Source organism: Erythranthe guttata, chromosome 11 (assembly GCF_056151865.1).
Source record: "Erythranthe guttata isolate IM_541 chromosome 11, IM_541, whole genome shotgun sequence".
Classification (NCBI taxonomy): domain Eukaryota; kingdom Viridiplantae; phylum Streptophyta; class Magnoliopsida; order Lamiales; family Phrymaceae; genus Erythranthe; species Erythranthe guttata.
In genome coordinates, this window is record NC_142543.1 from 15,474,800 (window position 1) to 15,497,801 (window position 23,002).

Consider the following 23,002-nt stretch of genomic DNA (forward strand, 5'->3'; position numbering starts at 1 on the left):
TATATATATATATATATATATATATATATATATATATATATATATATATATATATATATATATATATATATATATATATATATATATATATATATATATATATATATATATATATATATATATATATATATATATATATATATATAACACTAAAAATGGGCCCCTAATAAAACTGGGCCCTGGGCGTGGGCCCTGCTCGCCCCACCCAGGGCCGGCCCTGCTTTCACCTTTTGCGCTCCACCTTTAGTCACTTTGTCTTCTTCAAGTTTTTTAGCAAGCGAGTGAGAAACTGAATTTGTTCTAGCCATGGAGAAGATTTGAAAAAGAAAATGAAAATATGAGCAAAAAAAATTCAAGGATTTTGAAGAAATGAGAAGGGAACGAATGGAAAAAAAGTGAAGAAATGAGTAGTGAACTTTTTAATTTCCTGATGAGCAATTGGAGAAAGACAAATCTGCCATTTTTCAAATCCCTCTAAACAAGTCACCATCACATTTCCAGCCAAAAAGTGCAAGGGGTGCAAAGTATCAAGGAATTCGTAATTGAAGGATGCAAAGTACTATTTTTCCTAATTTAAGTATCAAGGAATTCGTAATTGAAGGATGCAAAGTACTATTTTTCCTAATTTAAGGGCGCAAAATGCTATGCCTATGTAATTCAAGAATGCAAAGTGTCAATTACCCAATTTCCAAGTATTACTAAGAATAAATGAACTTCGACGCGTTTATCACATTAAAAACGGGAAATAGCCGAAAATTTGTTACCACTTACCATCGTACAAATTCACAAGTACATATGAAAAGGATGCATATTAAATCCTCTTTCTTTCCATGTGTTTTATGAAATTCATAGGCTATAAACTATTCCTTCCGTTCCGAATTAACCGTCCTTTTCAACTTTACATAAGTTTTAAAAATTTCAATAAATGTTCTTGTATTTAGGAAAAAACACATTAAAAATACTAAAATAACATTAATGATTTAATAATATGATAATATAGTTAATACTTAAAATTGAATTACTAAAGTTAAAAAAAAAAAAAAGTTAATACAGTATTAATAATCTAAAGTGACAGACAAATTTTGAACAAAATAGTTTTAAAAAACGACATTTATTATGAAACATTTATTATGAAACGTTGGAACAGAGGAGTATAAACAAACTATAATCACGAAACAAGGTAGAAAATATAATGCAAAACGTACAACCACATAATAAATAATTCAGAGTGCTGACGTAATGAAGACTGGGATTCGGCCCGAGTTGTCGTCATCTTCTCTACTCACCATCATCTCAAGCTCCTTCACGAACACTTCCATGGCGTCCGCCGGCAAGCATACCGGAACCACTATTCCGTTCTCCCCCTTCTTATTTTTAAACGGTATGTAGAAACTCGCAACCCCAGGTATGGCTCCTACGCCGCCCTTCGCCGGACCTCCGTACAATACTTTTACGTCTTGAAACTGTGGTTTATTTACAGTCTACAGTATCGGCTGAACTGTTTGATAAACTTTTGCAACAGTTTATATGTGCAGATGTTATTCTGAATTTGCTAACCCGTGTTCATGCAGGTATCATATATTTAGGGGGAGTAAATATTCTGACCAATCAATGCCAAAAGGGGAGAGTGTTAGAATCTCGGTGGGATTCTAAGTCCACAACACGAAGTGGAATTCTATGGAGATGTGTATTTATACGAGGGACATATTTTCCTTATTTATCTCATTAGATAATTTGAGAAGAAATAATTTATCTCTCCATATTAACACCTGAACGTGTGTATCCAAAATAGAAGGAATTTCACTTTTTCTAATATTGTGTTTATTGTCATTAATTGGTTTAGGTTTTCACAAGAATATAAAAAGAGGAGCTAATGCTGACGTTATTTGCTGAGTCTCTTATCACGTGGATGATTTACCTCCACCGCTCTCCAAATCTACCAAGCCAAGTAAGCAAAGGGAAAGAATGAAGTCATTTAAAAGAGGAGCTGCTCAAGTACCACCCACAGGGGGAGAAACACATGCAGGCGGAGCTGACTCCGTTGTGAACCACCTGCCGAAGCCACTACTGCTGGAACAGTTGCTGAAACTGTGGCACTTACTATTGCAGCAGTTGATGTCACTCTTGTTGCTGAAAGAGATGATGATGATTAGCGGTTCCTTTAATGCTGAGGATGATCCTTAGTTTTATTGCTTACGTCTATCATCTAATTGTTTTATTTACAGGTATTTGACGAAGGGGGAGGACTTGATTATAATAAATAGATGACAAAGGGGGAGATTGTTAGAATCCGAGAGGATTCTAATTTTGGTTTTTCAACACGTGTGAAAAACGCGTATCTAAAGCTAGGGAAGTTTCTTTAATGCTTTAAACTCTTATTTTGTCATTAATTTATTTAATTATATAAGTCATATGTTAGCAAGGAATTTCTTGGACAAAGACTTTCCTTACTACACAATTTTGTTTCCTCACGTAAGATTCTCACTAACCTAATGGGCTCCAATTTTGTAGGGCTCTTCTATTCAGGAATATAAATACAGGAGTATCAACGTTTTTTTATGTCTGTACCTTTTGTTGGAGAAGAAAAATTATATTTTTTCTGCTCTTATTTTTGCTGCTCCCGGAACGTCTTTGATCGAGAGAAGTTTTTCACAGAAAATATTTTTCCTCTCGTTTTTTATTGTTCCATCGTGATACGTGATTTTCATAGAAAATATATCGGCTTCAAGGCTTTGTGGTGAAGACACCAAGATTCAAGGAGTATCACAAGTTTGCTTCTTCTATACAAAAAGAAGATCGGTTCTTCGGGAGAGGGGCTTAAACTGATCTCGGGAGGAGATCGATCCGCCGACTGAGGGATTCAGCGTTGAAGGGAGTTCAACCGTGCGGAGCAAGGGACGTGCTGCAAATTGAAGATTTATAATTCAGCGTAGTATACAAGAACGGCGTCAACAAAGAGGGAGTCTTTGTATTTTGATTAAGTCCTATTATTGTATTCGTAAAACTAAAAATTAGTAAATTTTATTTGCAGGTCCCCGTGGATGTAGGGTACAATTGTATCCGAACCACATTAAAATTTGTGTCTCGTTTATTTCTGTTTTTACGAACTGTTTCACGAACTGTTGCAACACTTCACGCAACAGTAACGAAAAACTGAATCTGACACAAATAATTTATATCTGCACGAAATAAATTCTAACAGTTTTAAAAATTTCAATAAATGTTCTTGTATTTAGGAAAAAACACATTAAAAATAGTAAAATAACATTAATGATTTAATAATATGATAATATAGTTAATACTTAAAATTGAATTCTAAAGTTAAAAAAAAAAAAAGTTAATACAGTATTAATAATCTAAAGTGATAGACAAATTTTGAACAAAATAGTTTTAAAAAACGACATTTATTATGAAACATTTATTATGAAACGTTGGAACAGAGGAGTATAAACAAACTATAATCACGAAACAAGGTAGAAAATATAATGCAAAACGTACAACCACATTATAAATAATTCACAGTGCTGAAGCAACGAAGACTGGGATTCGGCCCGAGTTGTCGTCATCTTCTCTACTCACCATCATCTCAAGCTCCTTCACGAACACTTCCATGGCGTCCGCCGGCAAGCATACCGGAACCACTATTCCGTTCTCCCCCTTCTTATTTTTAAACGGTATGTAGAAACTCGCAAGTGCAACCCCAGGTATAGCTCCTACGTCGCACTTCGCCGGACCTCCGGACACCGCCTTCCCCCACCCAAAGTCCAAATCTCCGATGCCGGCTCGGGTCAGGTCGGAAACCACGTAACTCCGAACCACCGTGAAGTGTGGCCGCCCCCTGATCACCAACAGATCCGCCAGCGACCTCATGTACTCCTCCGTCACGTCGGACTTCGTCTTCCTTATGAGCTCCAGCGCGTACTCGAACGGGTTGCTGGAGAGATCTCCGGCGGCGGCGACGGCGGCGGGGAATGCGAAGGCGTTGCCGTAGTAGCCCTTCGGCAGCGGCGGGTTGATCCGGCTCCGGTAGTTGACGATGCAGAGCATCCGGACCTCTTCGTTCGGCTCCGGGGAGATGGCGATCGTGCGGCACCGCCAGAGGCAGGCGGTGAGGAGTTCGAATGTGGAGCAGCGGCGGAGGTGCGGCGGGAGACGGCCGCGGAGGGCGGAGATCTCCGCGGCGCCGAAGAAGAAGGAGCGGTGGACCATGTCGTCGAGTGGGATGATGGTTCCTTTGGTGTCGGGCACCTCGTCGTACTCACGGTGCGTGCAGGTCACGCGCGGCGGGGCGCGTGCGTTCAGGAGGTGCCTCTCCCACACCGGTGGGATCGACGGGGATTTGGCGCCGCGGGCGATTTCGCCGACGGCGGTCATGAACTGGACGAGGCCGAAGGCGTCGCTCATTGTGTGGTTGAGGCGGAGGGCGAGGATGAACCCGCCGCATCTCAAGCGCGTGACCTACAGACGACTTGCTCTTAATTGTTGAAACATAGAAAACGGTTTGAATTTTGATCATTGGATATCTTATTTTAATTTTTTAATCTAGTTATTATATTAATATAGTGCTTATATAATTTTAATATTAGCATAAGTATAACAATTGTATCAATATATTCCTAAAAAATAATCTTACCTTATAATTTTTTAATTAATTCAATAATCCGCCGGTTCGGGCCGGTTCCGGGTCGGCCCGAAAATTTTGAATTTTTTTTTTTTTTGTTTTTTTTTTGTTTTTATTTTTGTTGAAATATTTGATGAATAAGTAAATTAAAAGAAGTACTTTTAAATAGATAAAAGGAAAAGGAAATAAATGAAAAGTTAATTTAGAAGCACAAGTTTGAAATATTTAATTATAGGAAAAATTGGGGGATTCAAAAAAATTTCAAAATTTGTACCTGAATAAGCAATAGAGGGGAGTTAACAATTCCAGAAGAACCAGGTACATCATAAAGCAGCTCCTCAAGGCAGGGGAACGGCGGCTGAAGGTCATCGCCGAACTGCTGCAGCGCCACGTCAGCATCTGCCTCGATGAACATAACCCCCTCGCCGGTGCACTCCACCACCAGCTTCCGGTCGGCAACTTCCCTCAGCCGACCGGCGAACGGGTAGTAGAAAACCAAGGCCTCGGATATGGCGGCACGGATGACCTTGACGGGGTCCGCTTGGACGGAGGGAATATTCCGGTAGAATTGTATGACCGGAATTTGGAAACGGAGTCCCTCTTGATCGTCTATGTCGGAGAGTGATTTGAATTCGTGTGGCGTCGGCTTAGCCGGAGGGATTAGCTCCGGGTTTTGCCTCGTTACTTTGAATGTTAGAGCCGCCATTTTTTTGTGGATGAAATTGAAGTGTATTTAATTTGTAGAATTATGGAGGATTTGTAGTTATATTTGTGTAGTGTGTGGTTTTTTGGTGTGAGAAATTGATGGTATTTATCAGTGTTCTAAAAATCGGCCGAGGCGGCCGATTAATCGGTCGCCGAGGCGGAGGCGGTCCAAAACCTTTACGATTTTAGTGTAAAGGTTTGAAAAATCGGTTTTTTGCCTGTGGGGCGGTTTGAGGCGGTCCGAGGCGGTCTGAGGCGGTCTGAGGCGGTCCGAGGCGGTCCGAGGCGGTCAAACCTTTAAGGCGGGTCAAACTTCGGTGGCAAAAATCGGCAAAAAATGGTCAAAAATCGGTTTTTTTTTTTTTTTTTTTTTTATAAATCAAAATAAAAGTTGGGATTTTAATAAAAAAAAATGAGTTTATGTATTATTTTGTTTATGTTAATTATTATTGTTAAAGAACTAATGATGTATGCCAAGAATGTATGTAAATTCAAAAAAAAATTGCCTTTTTATTTATATTTTATAAGGATATTTATGTATTATGATCTTATTATTATTAAACTTTTAGTATGTTATTAGAATATATACATGATGGAGATATAACTATGTTAAATATTTTTTATCTATGTTTTGAGTATTTATAAATAATATCTACAAATATATTATATTAAATTTTAAAAACCGATTTATTTCCGATTTATCACCGATTAATCACATACATGTGGCTTTTAGACGCATTCACCAATTGCCCTGAAGAGCGTTCTTAAGATTTTAAAACCTCCATAAGAGCTTGCATAGATTGTTGCCCTCCATTCAAGAAAATAAGTATGTCATCCGCATACAAAAGATGAGAAACCACCACTTCATTTCGACCAACCTTGAATGGAATAATTTGTTTCGTCACCATTTTCCGATTAAGATAGATGGTCAAAATTTGTTGTGCCAAGATAAATAAAAGAAGAGAGAGGGGATCGCCTTGCCGAACCCCGCGAGAAGATTTGAGGTTTCCGGTCAGGAGTCCGTTGATGTTAAAAGAATAAGAGATGTTGGGAGAAACCAAACGAGCGCATGGCCTTCAAGAGAAACCTCCACTCCAATCGGTCATAAGCCTTCGCCATATCCAGTTTAATAATGATGTTCCCATCCGAACACTTTCGATCAATATCTCACGTCAACTCTTGTGCCATAACAATGTGAGTAGTCATATCCCTTCCCTGTACAAATCCAGCTTGCTCCTCCGAGATAATAAAAGGAAGAATCTTGCCTAATCGGTTCGCTAGAATTTTAGAAACAATCTTTCCCGAGAAATTACCCAAACTAATGGGTCTGAAATCGCTCATACTCCTTGCATTCTCGACTTTTGGTAACAATACAATTGTGGATAGACACATTTCCTTCAGTTAATAACCCCCGCGAAAGAAATTGACAATAAAATTTGCCAGCTCATCATTAATAATTTCCCAACATGCTATATAAAAATACCCCGTGAATCCGTCATTGCCGGGAGAACTAGACGCCTTCGGTCCCTTAATAGCGTTGAGAATTTCTTCTAGATCCGGAACTCTGCAAAAATTTTCATTTAAGGAGTTACTCACCACAGTAGTAACCTCATAGAATAAAGTCTAGTCCATATGATAGTCCGACGCCTTGAAAAGATTAGCGAAAAAAGATTCCGCTATAGCACCTATTTCGTTAGGATCAGTCGTAATGGATCCATCCTCTCTCTTAATTTGAATGGTCGAACGCTTGCACCGTTCTTTGATGCACGCATGGTAAAGAGCGGTGTTGCGATCCCCATCCTTCTCCCATGCAAGTCGAGCCTTGGCACTTAACATCTCCGCTTCCCAGTCTTCGAGACGATTAAGATGTTTCTTAGTCTCCACAAGATGCCCCGAAATCTCGTCATTCGAGCCCTGTTGAAGCTCATTTTCAAACGCTTGAATTGTTTGTTGAGAAGCTTTGATATTACTTTGTAGGTCACCAAACACTTCCCAATTCCACCGCTTAAGAACACGCCTGACATTATGCATTTTCTGCTGAAAAATATACGACGGAGACCCAAATACGGGAATAGTCCACGCCTTCTTGACTATCTCTAGAAAAGAGCTATGATCTACCCACATACGCTGAAAAATAAATCTGGTTCGAACCGAATCCAGGAGCTGCTCAAAACTCACACATAAAGGCGCATGATCGGACAAAGTGCGCTCCAAATGAACGACCTTCAAATTTGGAAAAGAAAGGTGAAACGAGGGACTAACCAGGATCCGATCAAGACGCTTCCAAATCCTCGCAGGTCCCGTCCTATTATTGCTCCAAGTGAATGGATTCCCAATAAATCCCGCGTCCATTAAACCACTTTGCAACACCAAATTCTGAAAATCAAGTAGACGGGAGATATCAACCAACCCTCCTTTCTTCTCCATAACGTCTAAAATGGCATTAAAGTCTCCACGTACTAACCATGGAGTGGATATAACAGCATGCATGGCAGTAATGTGAGCCCAAATATTTTTCCGTTCAGTATGCGAACAACTTGCATAAATGAAGGAAGCAGTGAACAACGGCTGGCTAGGACTGGATATAGTAACCGTGATTGCTTAGGCGAAAATATTTAAGCATTGTATATCAACAAAAGGTTTCCATAGAATCCAAATATATTCTATGACCTACGGAAAAAATGTGTTTGTTAGAGAACTTTTGCGGCTCAAAATGTATACCATCGGTACCAACGACTCTATCATCTTCTACTACAACGGGAATGGTCTCAGCTGCACCCCGACGGAGCATATGTCGAGGCTGTCCCACCGGGTTTGTCTTCGCTACAAGGGGTTTTGTCACTCCTTGTTTCTTTCGACACGCTCCTACTAAGTGCCCCAATAATCCACAATGAGCGCAATATGTGTGATTGCCCTCATAGTCTACCTTCTGCCCCCACCCATCATCCTTCGATACGCCGATAAAAATCGACTCCGGCAAATGTTGAGCCACATTAACCTCAATACACACCCGGGCGTAATGAGTGTGCGTGAATGCAAGCGTTCTTTCATCCACTCGTAAAACATTACCGAGCGCCGCTCCAATTCTTTCCAACGACGAGACATTGAAATATGGGAGCGGCAGTTTCGGTAAACGAACCCAAACCGCTACTTTGCTACTGTCTTTACCAATAGTAAATTCCGGCGTCCAACGAAACAAACAGAACATACAATTCTTGATGTTGTTAGACTTGCGGGAGAGTGCTAACTTTGCATCTTGGATAGAGCCCGTATGAATGGTGATATGTCGGGGATCCAAAAACCCAATTGCAGGCTCGGACGACAAGAAGTTCCACTCCGAGTTTATGTGGGATCTGATATCTTGTAAACTCGGACGACCAGCAGAGAATTTCATGATCAACGTGTTATCGACTTGACGATTTAATTGATCTATTTCAATCGGTGAGAAAAATACCGCAGGGGCGTGTTCGACGGAGGCCGTGGGACGAGGTGCTAGGGCAACGGGGACGAGGCGAGGAGGAGATGTCATGCGTTTGGCCGCGAGCATCGCTGCGAATGAAGGACGGCCTGTAGTTGTGGACGGGGATTGCATGCCGCCGGTAAAACAGGAGGAAGATGTACGGCACTCAAGCTAGGGTTAAAGAAGTAATATCTTGAGCTAAGCTCTCAACCCTTCATTTTTTTGTTTTTCTTATTATGAAACATTGGAACAGATACAAACTATAATTACCAAACAAGGTACAAGATATAATGCAAAACGTACAACCACATAATAAATAATTCAGAGTGCTGACGTAATGAAGACTGGGATTCGGCCAGCAGGAACCGAGTTGGTAAAAATACGTGTCCAAAAACGTTAAATGCAAATGGTAAAAATACTGAATACAATCAGGTGAAAATTGCATAAAAAGACAGTACAATACTTTTACGTCTTGGAAGGTTATTCATAAAGATGATTTTTACGTCTTGGAAGGTTTTTCATAAAGATGATTTTGGTTTAGCGTCTCAAATGAGCCCTTTATAGAAACACAAAATATGTTTGGAGTAATTGGCACTTTGCATCCTTGAAATTACGTAGGTTTGGCACTTTGCATCCTTGAATTAGAAAAATAGCACTTTAGACTATTCAATTCCAAATTTTTTGGCACTTTGCACCCTCCTCCACTTTTTGGCTTGAAAAATCACAGGCAACTGATTTAGTGGATTTCAAGAGGGGCGAATTTGTCCCGTTACACGTATATATACATATTTTAAAAAAAAAAATCTTCTAGGGACTCATTTTCAACAATAAAGATCTGCATGAGTCAAAAATTGAAGACTTTGTAACCTTCGTTTGAAGATATATACTAGAGCTGGAAAAAAAAAAACTATTACAAAAGCCAATAATTCATTAAAATTGCAGATTTTGAACTGCAGCTTACAATTCATAAAAATTATGGATTTCCAATTAATTCTTACAACTCAAAAAAGCTAAATAACAAGAAAATAATACTTGAGTTTACAATTCATAAAATTTGCAGATTTCCGATACTTTGCACAGAGTCAGGACAAGCACATTTCAACCAATCAAATTTGAATCCCAAAATTGAAAAATTTAAACTCCTACCACCATTTTGATTTAAAGACTATACATATTTTGCCTTCTCTTTATATGTTTGTATCTCGATCTTTAATTGTTTCACCTTTTCCTTTCACCCAGGGCCGGTCCGGCGTATTTGGGGGCCCGGGGCGTGAATATATTTTGTGCCCTTAACAATATGAGGTTTCGGGCAACGCCTCGACCTTTTTTTTTTTCCTTTTTTTCTTTTTTGATAAAATAATATAGATAAAAATTTATTAATTTAAATTTCATTATCAAATATTAAAAAATATTTATGTATATCTAAATATTTCTTTTTAAAAGCAAATGTTAGAAATGTATGAAATAATTTTTGTTTGAAAAAAATGAAGATTTTTAAATTCTATAGCTTTAAAATTTATAAATAGAATTTTTTTTTTTACAATAGAAGAATAAACTTTTTGTTATACAGTAGAAAAATATTTTTTTGACACAAAAAATGTTAATATATATATATATATATATATATATATATATATATATATATATATATATATATATATATATATAACACTAAAAATGGGCCCCTAATAAAACTGGGCCCTGGGCGTGGGCCCTGCTCGCCCCACCCAGGGCCGGCCCTGCTTTCACCTTTTGCGCTCCACCTTTAGTCACTTTGTCTTCTTCAAGTTTTTTAGCAAGCGAGTGAGAAACTGAATTTGTTCTAGCCATGGAGAAGATTTGAAAAAGAAAATGAAAATATGAGCAAAAAAAATTCAAGGATTTTGAAGAAATGAGAAGGGAACGAATGGAAAAAAAGTGAAGAAATGAGTAGTGAACTTTTTAATTTCCTGATGAGCAATTGGAGAAAGACAAATCTGCCATTTTTCAAATCCCTCTAAACAAGTCACCATCACATTTCCAGCCAAAAAGTGCAAGGGGTGCAAAGTATCAAGGAATTCGTAATTGAAGGATGCAAAGTACTATTTTTCCTAATTTAAGTATCAAGGAATTCGTAATTGAAGGATGCAAAGTACTATTTTTCCTAATTTAAGGGCGCAAAATGCTATGCCTATGTAATTCAAGAATGCAAAGTGTCAATTACCCAATTTCCAAGTATTACTAAGAATAAATGAACTTCGACGCGTTTATCACATTAAAAACGGGAAATAGCCGAAAATTTGTTACCACTTACCATCGTACAAATTCACAAGTACATATGAAAAGGATGCATATTAAATCCTCTTTCTTTCCATGTGTTTTATGAAATTCATAGGCTATAAACTATTCCTTCCGTTCCGAATTAACCGTCCTTTTCAACTTTACATAAGTTTTAAAAATTTCAATAAATGTTCTTGTATTTAGGAAAAAACACATTAAAAATACTAAAATAACATTAATGATTTAATAATATGATAATATAGTTAATACTTAAAATTGAATTACTAAAGTTAAAAAAAAAAAAAGTTAATACAGTATTAATAATCTAAAGTGACAGACAAATTTTGAACAAAATAGTTTTAAAAAACGACATTTATTATGAAACATTTATTATGAAACGTTGGAACAGAGGAGTATAAACAAACTATAATCACGAAACAAGGTAGAAAATATAATGCAAAACGTACAACCACATAATAAATAATTCAGAGTGCTGACGTAATGAAGACTGGGATTCGGCCCGAGTTGTCGTCATCTTCTCTACTCACCATCATCTCAAGCTCCTTCACGAACACTTCCATGGCGTCCGCCGGCAAGCATACCGGAACCACTATTCTGTTCTCCCCCTTCTTATTTTTAAACGGTATGTAGAAACTCGCAACCCCAGGTATGGCTCCTACGCCGCCCTTCGCCGGACCTCCGTACAATACTTTTACGTCTTGAAACTGTGGTTTATTTACAGTCTACAGTATCGGCTGAACTGTTTGATAAACTTTTGCAACAGTTTATATGTGCAGATGTTATTCTGAATTTGCTAACCCGTGTTCATGCAGGTATCATATATTTAGGGGGAGTAAATATTCTGACCAATCAATGCCAAAAGGGGAGAGTGTTAGAATCTCGGTGGGATTCTAAGTCCACAACACGAAGTGGAATTCTATGGAGATGTGTATTTATACGAGGGACATATTTTCCTTATTTATCTCATTAGATAATTTGAGAAGAAATAATTTATCTCTCCATATTAACACCTGAACGTGTGTATCCAAAATAGAAGGAATTTCACTTTTTCTAATATTGTGTTTATTGTCATTAATTGGTTTAGGTTTTCACAAGAATATAAAAGGAGGAGCTAATGCTGACGTTATTTGCTGAGTCTCTTATCACGTGGATGATTTACCTCCACCGCTCTCCAAATCTACCAAGCCAAGTAAGCAAAGGGAAAGAATGAAGTCATTTAAAAGAGGAGCTGCTCAAGTACCACCCACAGGGGGAGAAACACATGCAGGCGGAGCTGACTCCGTTGTGAACCACCTGCCGAAGCCACTACTGCTGGAACAGTTGCTGAAACTGTGGCACTTACTATTGCAGCAGTTGATGTCACTCTTGTTGCTGAAAGAGATGATGATGATTAGCGGTTCCTTTAATGCTGAGGATGATCCTTAGTTTTATTGCTTACGTCTATCATCTAATTGTTTTATTTACAGGTATTTGACGAAGGGGGAGGACTTGATTATAATAAATAGATGACAAAGGGGGAGATTGTTAGAATCCGAGAGGATTCTAATTTTGGTTTTTCAACACGTGTGAAAAACGCGTATGTAAAGCTAGGGAAGTTTCTTTAATGCTTTAAACTCTTATTTTGTCATTAATTTATTTAATTATATAAGTCATATGTTAGCAAGGAATTTCTTGGACAAAGACTTTCCTTACTACACAATTTTGTTTCCTCACGTAAGATTCTCACTAACCTAATGGGCTCCAATTTTGTAGGGCTCTTCTATTCAGGAATATAAATACAGGAGTATCAACGTTTTTTTATGTCTGTACCTTTTGTTGGAGAAGAAAAATTATATTTTTTCTGCTCTTATTTTTGCTGCTCCCGGAACGTCTTTGATCGAGAGAAGTTTTTCACAGAAAATATTTTTCCTCTCGTTTTTTATTGTTCCATCGTGATACGTGATTTTCATAGAAAATATATCGGCTTCAAGGCTTTGTGGTGAAGACACCAAGATTCAAGGAGTATCACAAGTTTGCTTCTTCTATACAAAAAGAAGATCGGTTCTTCGGGAGAGGGGCTTAAACTGATCTCGGGAGGAGATCGATCCGCCGACTGAGGGATTCAGCGTTGAAGGGAGTTCAACCGTGCGGAGCAAGGGACGTGCTGCAAATTGAAGATTTATAATTCAGCGTAGTATACAAGAACGGCGTCAACAAAGAGGGAGTCTTTGTATTTTGATTAAGTCCTATTATTGTATTCGTAAAACTAAAAATTAGTAAATTTTATTTGCAGGTCCCCGTGGATGTAGGGTACAATTGTATCCGAACCACATTAAAATTTGTGTCTCGTTTATTTCTGTTTTTACGAACTGTTTCACGAACTGTTGCAACACTTCACGCAACAGTAACGAAAAACTGAATCTGACACAAATAATTTATATCTGCACGAAATAAATTCTAACAGTTTTAAAAATTTCAATAAATGTTCTTGTATTTAGGAAAAAACACATTAAAAATAGTAAAATAACATTAATGATTTAATAATATGATAATATAGTTAATACTTAAAATTGAATTCTAAAGTTAAAAAAAAAAAAAGTTAATACAGTATTAATAATCTAAAGTGATAGACAAATTTTGAACAAAATAGTTTTAAAAAACGACATTTATTATGAAACATTTATTATGAAACGTTGGAACAGAGGAGTATAAACAAACTATAATCACGAAACAAGGTAGAAAATATAATGCAAAACGTACAACCACATTATAAATAATTCACAGTGCTGAAGCAACGAAGACTGGGATTCGGCCCGAGTTGTCGTCATCTTCTCTACTCACCATCATCTCAAGCTCCTTCACGAACACTTCCATGGCGTCCGCCGGCAAGCATACCGGAACCACTATTCCGTTCTCCCCCTTCTTATTTTTAAACGGTATGTAGAAACTCGCAAGTGCAACCCCAGGTATAGCTCCTACGTCGCACTTCGCCGGACCTCCGGACACCGCCTTCCCCCACCCAAAGTCCAAATCTCCGATGCCGGCTCGGGTCAGGTCGGAAACCACGTAACTCCGAACCACCGTGAAGTGTGGCCGCCCCCTGATCACCAACAGATCCGCCAGCGACCTCATGTACTCCTCCGTCACGTCGGACTTCGTCTTCCTTATGAGCTCCAGCGCGTACTCGAACGGGTTGCTGGAGAGATCTCCGGCGGCGGCGACGGCGGCGGGGAATGCGAAGGCGTTGCCGTAGTAGCCCTTCGGCAGCGGCGGGTTGATCCGGCTCCGGTAGTTGACGATGCAGAGCATCCGGACCTCTTCGTTCGGCTCCGGGGAGATGGCGATCGTGCGGCACCGCCAGAGGCAGGCGGTGAGGAGTTCGAATGTGGAGCAGCGGCGGAGGTGCGGCGGGAGACGGCCGCGGAGGGCGGAGATCTCCGCGGCGCCGAAGAAGAAGGAGCGGTGGACCATGTCGTCGAGTGGGATGATGGTTCCTTTGGTGTCGGGCACCTCGTCGTACTCACGGTGCGTGCAGGTCACGCGCGGCGGGGCGCGTGCGTTCAGGAGGTGCCTCTCCCACACCGGTGGGATCGACGGGGATTTGGCGCCGCGGGCGATTTCGCCGACGGCGGTCATGAACTGGACGAGGCCGAAGGCGTCGCTCATTGTGTGGTTGAGGCGGAGGGCGAGGATGAACCCGCCGCATCTCAAGCGCGTGACCTACAGACGACTTGCTCTTAATTGTTGAAACATAGAAAACGGTTTGAATTTTGATCATTGGATATCTTATTTTAATTTTTTAATCTAGTTATTATATTAATATAGTGCTTATATAATTTTAATATTAGCATAAGTATAACAATTGTATCAATATATTCCTAAAAAATAATCTTACCTTATAATTTTTTAATTAATTCAATAATCCGCCGGTTCGGGCCGGTTCCGGGTCGGCCCGAAAATTTTGAATTTTTTTTTTTTTTGTTTTTTTTTTGTTTTTATTTTTGTTGAAATATTTGATGAATAAGTAAATTAAAAGAAGTACTTTTAAATAGATAAAAGGAAAAGGAAATAAATGAAAAGTTAATTTAGAAGCACAAGTTTGAAATATTTAATTATAGGAAAAATTGGGGGGATTCAAAAAAATTTCAAAATTTGTACCTGAATAAGCAATAGAGGGGAGTTAACAATTCCAGAAGAACCAGGTACATCATAAAGCAGCTCCTCAAGGCAGGGGAACGGCGGCTGAAGGTCATCGCCGAACTGCTGCAGCGCCACGTCAGCATCCGCCTCGATGAACATAACCCCCTCGCCGGTGCACTCCACCACCAGCTTCCGGTCGGCAACTTCCCTCAGCCGACCGGCGAACGGGTAGTAGAAAACCAAGGCCTCGGATATGGCGGCACGGATGACCTTGACGGGGTCCGCTTGGACGGAGGGAATATTCCGGTAGAATTGTATGACCGGAATTTGGAAACGGAGTCCCTCTTGATCGTCTATGTCGGAGAGTGATTTGAATTCGTGTGGCGTCGGCTTAGCCGGAGGGATTAGCTCCGGGTTTTGCCTCGTTACTTTGAATGTTAGAGCCGCCATTTTTTTGTGGATGAAATTGAAGTGTATTTAATTTGTAGAATTATGGAGGATTTGTAGTTATATTTGTGTAGTGTGTGGTTTTTTGGTGTGAGAAATTGATGGTATTTATCAGTGTTCTAAAAATCGGCCGAGGCGGCCGATTAATCGGTCGCCGAGGCGGAGGCGGTCCAAAACCTTTACGATTTTAGTGTAAAGGTTTGAAAAATCGGTTTTTTGCCTGTGGGGCGGTTTGAGGCGGTCCGAGGCGGTCTGAGGCGGTCTGAGGCGGTCCGAGGCGGTCCGAGGCGGTCAAACCTTTAAGGCGGGTCAAACTTCGGTGGCAAAAATCGGCAAAAAATGGTCAAAAATCGGTTTTTTTTTTTTTTTTTTTTATAAATCAAAATAAAAGTTGGGATTTTAATTAAAAAAAATGAGTTTATGTATTATTTTGTTTATGTTAATTATTATTGTTAAAGAACTAATGATGTATGCCAAGAATGTATGTAAATTCAAAAAAAAATTGCCTTTTTATTTATATTTTATAAGGATATTTATGTATTATGATCTTATTATTATTAAACTTTTAGTATGTTATTAGAATATATACATGATGGAGATATAACTATGTTAAATATTTTTTATCTATGTTTTGAGTATTTATAAATAATATCTACAAATATATTATATTAAATTTTAAAAACCGATTTATTTCCGATTTATCACCGATTAATCACCGCCGCACCGATTAATCGTGAGTCGGTCCCTAACCGCCTCCGACCCGATTACCGCTTTTTACAACCTTGGTATTTATAGAGGTGATGATAGGAAAATATGGTACTAGCTAACTAATTATTATATATATATATGTAATTTTTTTTTTTTGTTTTCTACCTAATTCAGTGAATATTTTTTACGGATTTCTCTAATGCCTAAAATACATAAGACATAATAATATTGGTTATCTATGCTGCACGGACACTTCTAAAATCTAAAGAATCCGGGTATCCGATATCGGGACACTCGGACACAGCTCGGACACCCGTATCGGACCATGATTTCACTAAAAGTAGAACACCAGTTTCGTGCAGTGTCTGCAATATTTAAAAAGTTGGGACACGACTCTTATTTTTTAAGAGAAAGCCCTAATAAAAGATACGTATTTTCTTTTCTCTGTAATACACATTTCCAAAATTACACAATCTTGAATCGAAATTGGCGGAAATCATTTTTCTTTTGTTCCTATATCTACCCCTGGAATTATGTGTAAGAAGAAAAAAAAAAATATATTTAACAAAAATAAATAAAATAAAAGTAAAAAAAGGTTATTGGATTATATCCTTAAGTTGAAGGACCCCAAACTATTTAACAGTCAGTTTGACTAAACTAAATGTTATCAGAACCGGACCGGACACAAAACCGGACTGGCATTTGGGTCATGGTTGGACCGGTTCAACCGGGTTCGACCCGGGTTTTTTATTTTTTGAAAATTTTAATTATTTTATTAATTTTAATATTTTAAATTTATATTTTCATTATATTTTTTCTATCTTTCACACCACTTTTCCCTTTATTATTATTTTTTTATATATAAACTATTTTATTTATTATTCCCCACCCCCACTTTTTCTTCTTTATCACTTACGTGCACTGCTCTCTCATTTTATTTCTTTTTTCTTTTTTCTTTTCTTCTCTTTTTCTTCTTTTCTATCTTCTTCTTCGTTCTTCTCACTCCATATCCACCACCAAACAAACTGTCCCAGTCACCCACGACCAGACACTTCAAATTCCGGCCACCCATGGCTAGATTTGTCAAATTCCGGCCACCACCAGTCTACTCCACCCAGATCCGGCCACCTCCGGCGAATTCCGCCAATATCCCACCGCCAACAACCACCAACAAAGTGTTTTAGATAAAAACCGGGGTCATTAACCGGTTTCCGGGGTCGTCGGTTTTCGCCGGTCGAACCGGGTTTTTGACATTTGGACCGGATTATTGAATTTTCAGGTTTTGAGCATCAGACCAGACCGTTTTTCTTGTGGGTCGTGGTCGGACCGGTCCGACCGGCCGGTCCGGTCCGGTTCTTACAACATTGACTAAACTTATTTAAAATATCTTCTAAGCTCCTAATTTCGATAAAATGTTTTATGGGCTGATAAAGTTCTTAGATTTTATTTTAAAGATTAAATTTTAAAATATTTGGATATGAAGCTTATAAATTAGTAGAGTGAAATATTATATTTTTAATGTTTTAGTAGATGAGTAAATAAAGCTTATATAAAATCTTATAAATATCTTATAAACTCCTTAACAATATTTATTTTATTTCTAAATATGTAGTTTATAAAAAAAATTTACCAAACACCTTTTCATATATTATAAGATATTTAACATCTTATAAGCTTAACCAAATATGCTCTAATTCTTTAAGTCTTAACTACCCTAGTTAAGACTTATTATTATTATTATTATTATTATTATTATTATTATTATTATTATTATTATTATTATTATTATTATTATTATTATTATTATTATTATTATTATTATTATTATTATTATTATTATTATTATTATTATTATTATTATTATTATTATTATTATTATTATTATTATTATTATTATTATTATTATTATTATTATTATTATTATTATTATTATTATTATTATTATTATTATTATTATTATTATTATTATTATTATTATTATTATTATTATTATTATTATTATTATTATTATTATTATTATTATTATTATTATTATTATTATTATTATTATTATTATTATTATTATTATTATTATTATTATTATTATTATTATTATTATTATTATTATTATTATTATTATTATTATTATTATTATTATTATTATTATTATTATTATTATTATTATTATTATTATTATTATTATTATTATTATTATTATTATTATTATTATTATTATTATTATTATTATTATTATTATTATTATTATTATTATTTTTATTATTATTATTATTATTATTATTATTATTATTATTATTATTATTATCATTATTATCATTATTATCATTATTATTATTAGTATTATTATTATTATTATTATTATTATTATTATTATTATTATTATTATTATTATTATTATTATTATTATTATTATTATTATTATTATTATTATTATTATTATTATTATTATTATTATTATTATTATTATTATTATTATTATTATTATTATTATTATTATTATTATTATTATTATTATTATTATTATTATTATTATTATTATTATTATTATTATTATTATTATTAAATTAATAACTTCCCTTAATTAATAATTTCTCTCGGTCCAGACTCTCTGAAAACATATTAAGTTATTAGTTCTATAATTTAAGATTTTGCTAACTTAATAGAATTTTGTTAGTCACGACTGTATTAATTTTTAGAGGTTTAACTGTAATAATATAACAAGAGTTCAAATAACTTCATTGGTCAATATATATAACCACGACGATATGAATTTTGCAGCAAAAATTCAATTGACTCCAAGGTCATGAGTATGAACATGAAATTTACAAGTATATTTAAAAAACAAAACGACCAAGAAAAGTTAGTTATATTAGTTAATTAGGAGAAAGGTTGTCAGAACCGGACCGGACCGGACGGTCCGACCGGTTCGACCGCGACCCGGTATCTTGGCGGTCTGGTTCAACACTGAAACCCGGAGAAATCAAAAACCGCGGTCAGAGAGCAAAACCACCGGTTCGACCGGAAAAACCGGAAAACCGGAAACCGGTGGAAGACCCCGGTTTTTGTCTAAAATGGTGCTTTGGGGGTCTTGGATGGTCGGATATGGGCTGTAAAGGTCGGTGAGGGCCGGATCTTGGGGTGAAGGCCGATAAACGTCGAGCAAAACCGGATCTAATCACTATGTCGCCGGAAATGGAGAGAAATGTAGAGAAGGAAAAAGGAAAGGGGAGAAGGGAGAGGAAAGAGGCAGCTGCTTTCAAATGTGCAGAGGAGAGAGAGAGGGAGAGAGTGGGGAAGGGGAGAAGTCAAGAGAGAGAAAATAGACAATGAGTTTAATTAAATAAGAAAAATTGTATTTAGTAAATAAAATAATGTAGAATAGGGTGGATAGTAAAGTAAAAGAGTTGATTAAAATATATAAATAAATAGAGAAAATGGTATATTTAGTGAATAAGTTGTGTGAAATATATAAATAAATAGAAAAAATGGTAATTTTAAAGTACTAAAATTTATAAATAATGATAAAATCAAAAAATTAAAAAACCCGGCTTGAACCCGGTTGAACTGGTCCAACCGTGACCCGAACGCTTTGCCGATTTTATGTCCGGTCCGATTATGATAACATTGATTAGGAGTATTTAATAGTATGTGAATATATGTAAAAGGTTATCAATAATTGCTTGGAAAATACCAAGTATTTTCCACATTTGGTGATTATATAAATGACTTTATTATACGTTTAACCTCTATAAATTAATACAATTGGGACTAGGGGGTTTCTATTAATTTAGCGAATTGTTAAATTATAGAATTCATAATTTAATATATTTTCACCGAGTCGGGATAAAAAAATCTATTATTTAACTAAGGTATTAATTTGTCAAATATTAATTTATCGATGTTCTACTGTATGTTTAAGTTAAAGATTTTATCGAACTAAATATGGTACGAATATGTATCAAATATCAACTAAGCTTTAGCTTATTAATATCGGGAGTCTCTCTCACATCGGTGTTTGCTTAGAAGTTGTGGGTTAGAATTTTTTTAAGGGGTTTTTGTGCATAAGTCCCCAACCAAGCATTTTTATTATTCTAGGTTTAGGGGTTATATCTCTTTCACCAATAAGCCCATCCTTTTAATATTTATTATAAATAAATGAAACATTCATGTATATAACAATATTACCCTTAACCCTGTATACCCAATTCTTAATTGTAACCCCAATTTAATCAATTTTGTCCACAAAAATCTAATTTTGACCACAAAAATTCAATTTTGACTTTTTTTTAGCATACTTTTATTTGCTTCAATTTCATTATTAACTTAATTTAATCTCAATTTGACCCCAAATTTCACAAATTATTCAAGTTTGACCCGAAAATTTTTTTTTCAAAAAAAAAAATTTCAAAAAAAAAATTTCTTCCAAAAAATATTTTTTTGCCACCGGATTCCAACGTTGACTTTTCAAATTTTTTTTTCTTTTCTTTCGGATTTTTTCGCCGGTATCCGGCGTTGCCTTTTTTTTTTTCTTTTTCTTTTTTCTTTTCTTTTCTTCCGAATTTTTTCGCCGGTCTCCGGCGTTGACTTTTTTTAGTGTTTTTTTTATATTTTTTTTTGTTTGGTTTTTTTTTTTTTACGTCCGCGGCTAAACGTTGACCGTAATTGTGTTGTCACTGACAGTAAATTAACGCAATTATACTGCCAATGTCAATTAATAAACGTAATTGTATTGCCGTTGACAATACATTTATGTAATTGTGCTGCCGTTGATAGTAAATTAATGTAATATTATTAGTTTTATTTTTTGTGGTTTTTATTTTATTTTGTTTGCTTTATTGACAAGTCAACGTAGTTATATTACTCTCGTTGATAGTAAAATAACTGTAAACACAATTATATTACTGTCAACAACATCAATATTATTATTTTTTTGGGTTTTTTGTTTTGTTTGAGTTATTCACGGAGTAACGTAATAATATTATTGTATATTATTGTAATATTACTGTAAACACAATAATATTACTGTGGTTGACGGTAATATTAGTGTTGATATAGTAATATTGTTGTCAACCACATCAATATTATTATTTTGTTTGAATATTTTGTTTGTTTGAGTTATTCACGGAGTAACGTAATAATATTACTATCTCTTATTGTAATATTACTATGGTTGACAGTAATATTACTGTTGTTATAGTAATATTACTGTCACTCACAGTAATATTAATTCTTTTGGTTTTTTACTATGTTTACATTTGTTGAACGGTCAACATAGTAATATTACTCTATTACACAATAATAATGAGTTTTGTTGTGTTAATATTACTGTGCTAGAGATTAATATAGCAATATTGCTGTGTTAAACTGTAGTTTAGTTTAATTTTACCGTGTTTAACAGTAATATAGTTAATATTACTGTCAATCACAGCAATATTGCTGTTTAAACGGAAAAAAAAGGTTATAGAAAGAAAGAAAAGAAGAAAAGAAAAAAAAAATCGAAAAAGTCAACGCCGGAAATCGGCGAAAAAATCCGGAAGAAAAAAAAATTAATTTTTTTTTTAAAAGTCAACGCCGGAGACCGGCGGGAAATTTTTTTTTTAGTAAAAAAAAGGTTTCGGTCAAAATTGAATAATTTGTGAAATTTTGGGTCAAATTGAGATTAAATAAAGTTTAAGGATAAAATTGGTGCATATTAAAGTATGAGGGATTATTTTAGTCATTTACAAAAATTTGGACCATGTATGGACTTATTGGTAAAAAAGTTTTTTGTCTAAATATCTTTATGAATAAATACCCATTGATAAACTTATTTATAAAGACCAATTTTTTTAATGCGTGTGTTGAATATGTGATATATATATATATATATATATATATATATATATCTCATGAATTTATTACTGGCAACATCATAAGTAGGAAATTTGTGGTCCTCTTGTCTGTATCTCATTTCTAGTAGACATTAGCTATGTGTCTATTATGAATTTATTTTTCAATAATTTCAGTTATTTGGATTTTTCTATGTAAAAAAATCAATTTTCAATTAAACTAATTTATATAAAGGTTACCGTTTCCCATTCTATTTAATGTTCCGTTTCCCATTCTATTTAATGTTTCCTATATATTGAGAGAAATGAAATATAATTCTATTTAACGTTTCATATTTTTTTTAATGAAGGAGCCAACCATATAAGTTCACTGAATAAATTTACATTCTCGTATAATACATTGCAAACAAATGGAGCGATATAAACCATATCAGGCTAACCATGTGTGACGAGCTCGACCTAACGACTGTTGGCAAGGGGAATTGAACATGTGGTCAATTGACACAAAACCATTTGCTCCAACCGCTAGGACATCCCTTGCGGGACTTGTGCACATATTAAGAAAATTCATTAATGTGCATTGGTTATAGCACAAAATAAAGGAGATTACTAAAATATCCCCGTGATTCAAATTTCTTTACTTAATTAATCAAGAGCAACTCCAATGCTAAATATCAAAATTGGATTATCAAATACTCATTTGATAATCAAGATAATATTTTAATATTCATTTATAGTTTATCTACTCCAACTATGGTTATCAAAATTAATAATCAATTGGAAGTTTTTTAATAGTTTTATTTGTAATTGTCCAGTGTCATTTTGTGATTGGATATT

The 23,002-nt window shown here is 35.5% G+C and overlaps 2 protein-coding genes across 3 annotated transcripts; both read right to left on the reverse strand.

The window, feature by feature from the left end:
- Positions 1–1,080: 1,080 nt before the first annotated feature.
- Positions 1,081–5,423, reverse strand: LOC148767078 (benzyl alcohol O-benzoyltransferase-like). Its single transcript, XM_088825526.1, has 3 exons — positions 4,896–5,423; positions 3,735–4,458; positions 1,081–1,435 (listed from the first exon to the last, which is right to left on the reverse strand). Exons 1-3 carry the CDS (start codon positions 5,325–5,327, stop codon positions 1,224–1,226), a joined length of 1,368 nt encoding a protein of 455 aa, XP_088681652.1. The 5' UTR covers positions 5,328–5,423; the 3' UTR covers positions 1,081–1,223.
- Positions 5,424–11,420: 5,997 nt separating this feature from the next.
- LOC105953388 (benzyl alcohol O-benzoyltransferase) lies at positions 11,421–15,738 on the reverse strand. 2 transcript variants are annotated; one of them, XM_088825621.1, is made up of 3 exons: positions 15,204–15,738; positions 14,042–14,765; positions 11,421–11,742 (listed from the first exon to the last, which is right to left on the reverse strand). In XM_088825621.1, exons 1-3 carry the CDS (start codon positions 15,633–15,635, stop codon positions 11,531–11,533), a joined length of 1,368 nt encoding a protein of 455 aa, XP_088681747.1. In that variant the 5' UTR covers positions 15,636–15,738; the 3' UTR covers positions 11,421–11,530. The 2 variants fall into 2 exon arrangements, with proteins under 2 accessions (XP_088681747.1, XP_012832502.1); XM_012977048.2 differs by lacking the exon at positions 11,421–11,742 and having other exon boundaries at positions 13,696–14,765; positions 15,204–15,737.
- Positions 15,739–23,002: the final 7,264 nt, after the last annotated feature.

Excerpts from the sequence above, each read along its gene's own strand:
- LOC148767078 (XM_088825526.1), bottom strand. The coding sequence starts at position 5,327 with ATGGCGGCTCTAACATTCAAAGTAACGAGGCAAAACCCGGAGCTAATC. Across the intron at positions 4,459-4,895 it reads CCCCTCTATTGCTTATTCAG|GTCACGCGCTTGAGATGCGG; the intron begins GTACAAATTTTG and ends AGTCGTCTGTAG. Across the intron at positions 1,436-3,734 it reads GGGGAAGGCGGTGTCCGGAG|GTCCGGCGAAGGGCGGCGTA; the intron begins GTCCGGCGAAGT and ends TATTGTACGGAG.
- LOC105953388 (XM_012977048.2), bottom strand. The coding sequence starts at position 15,635 with ATGGCGGCTCTAACATTCAAAGTAACGAGGCAAAACCCGGAGCTAATC. Across the intron at positions 14,766-15,203 it reads CCCCTCTATTGCTTATTCAG|GTCACGCGCTTGAGATGCGG; the intron begins GTACAAATTTTG and ends AGTCGTCTGTAG.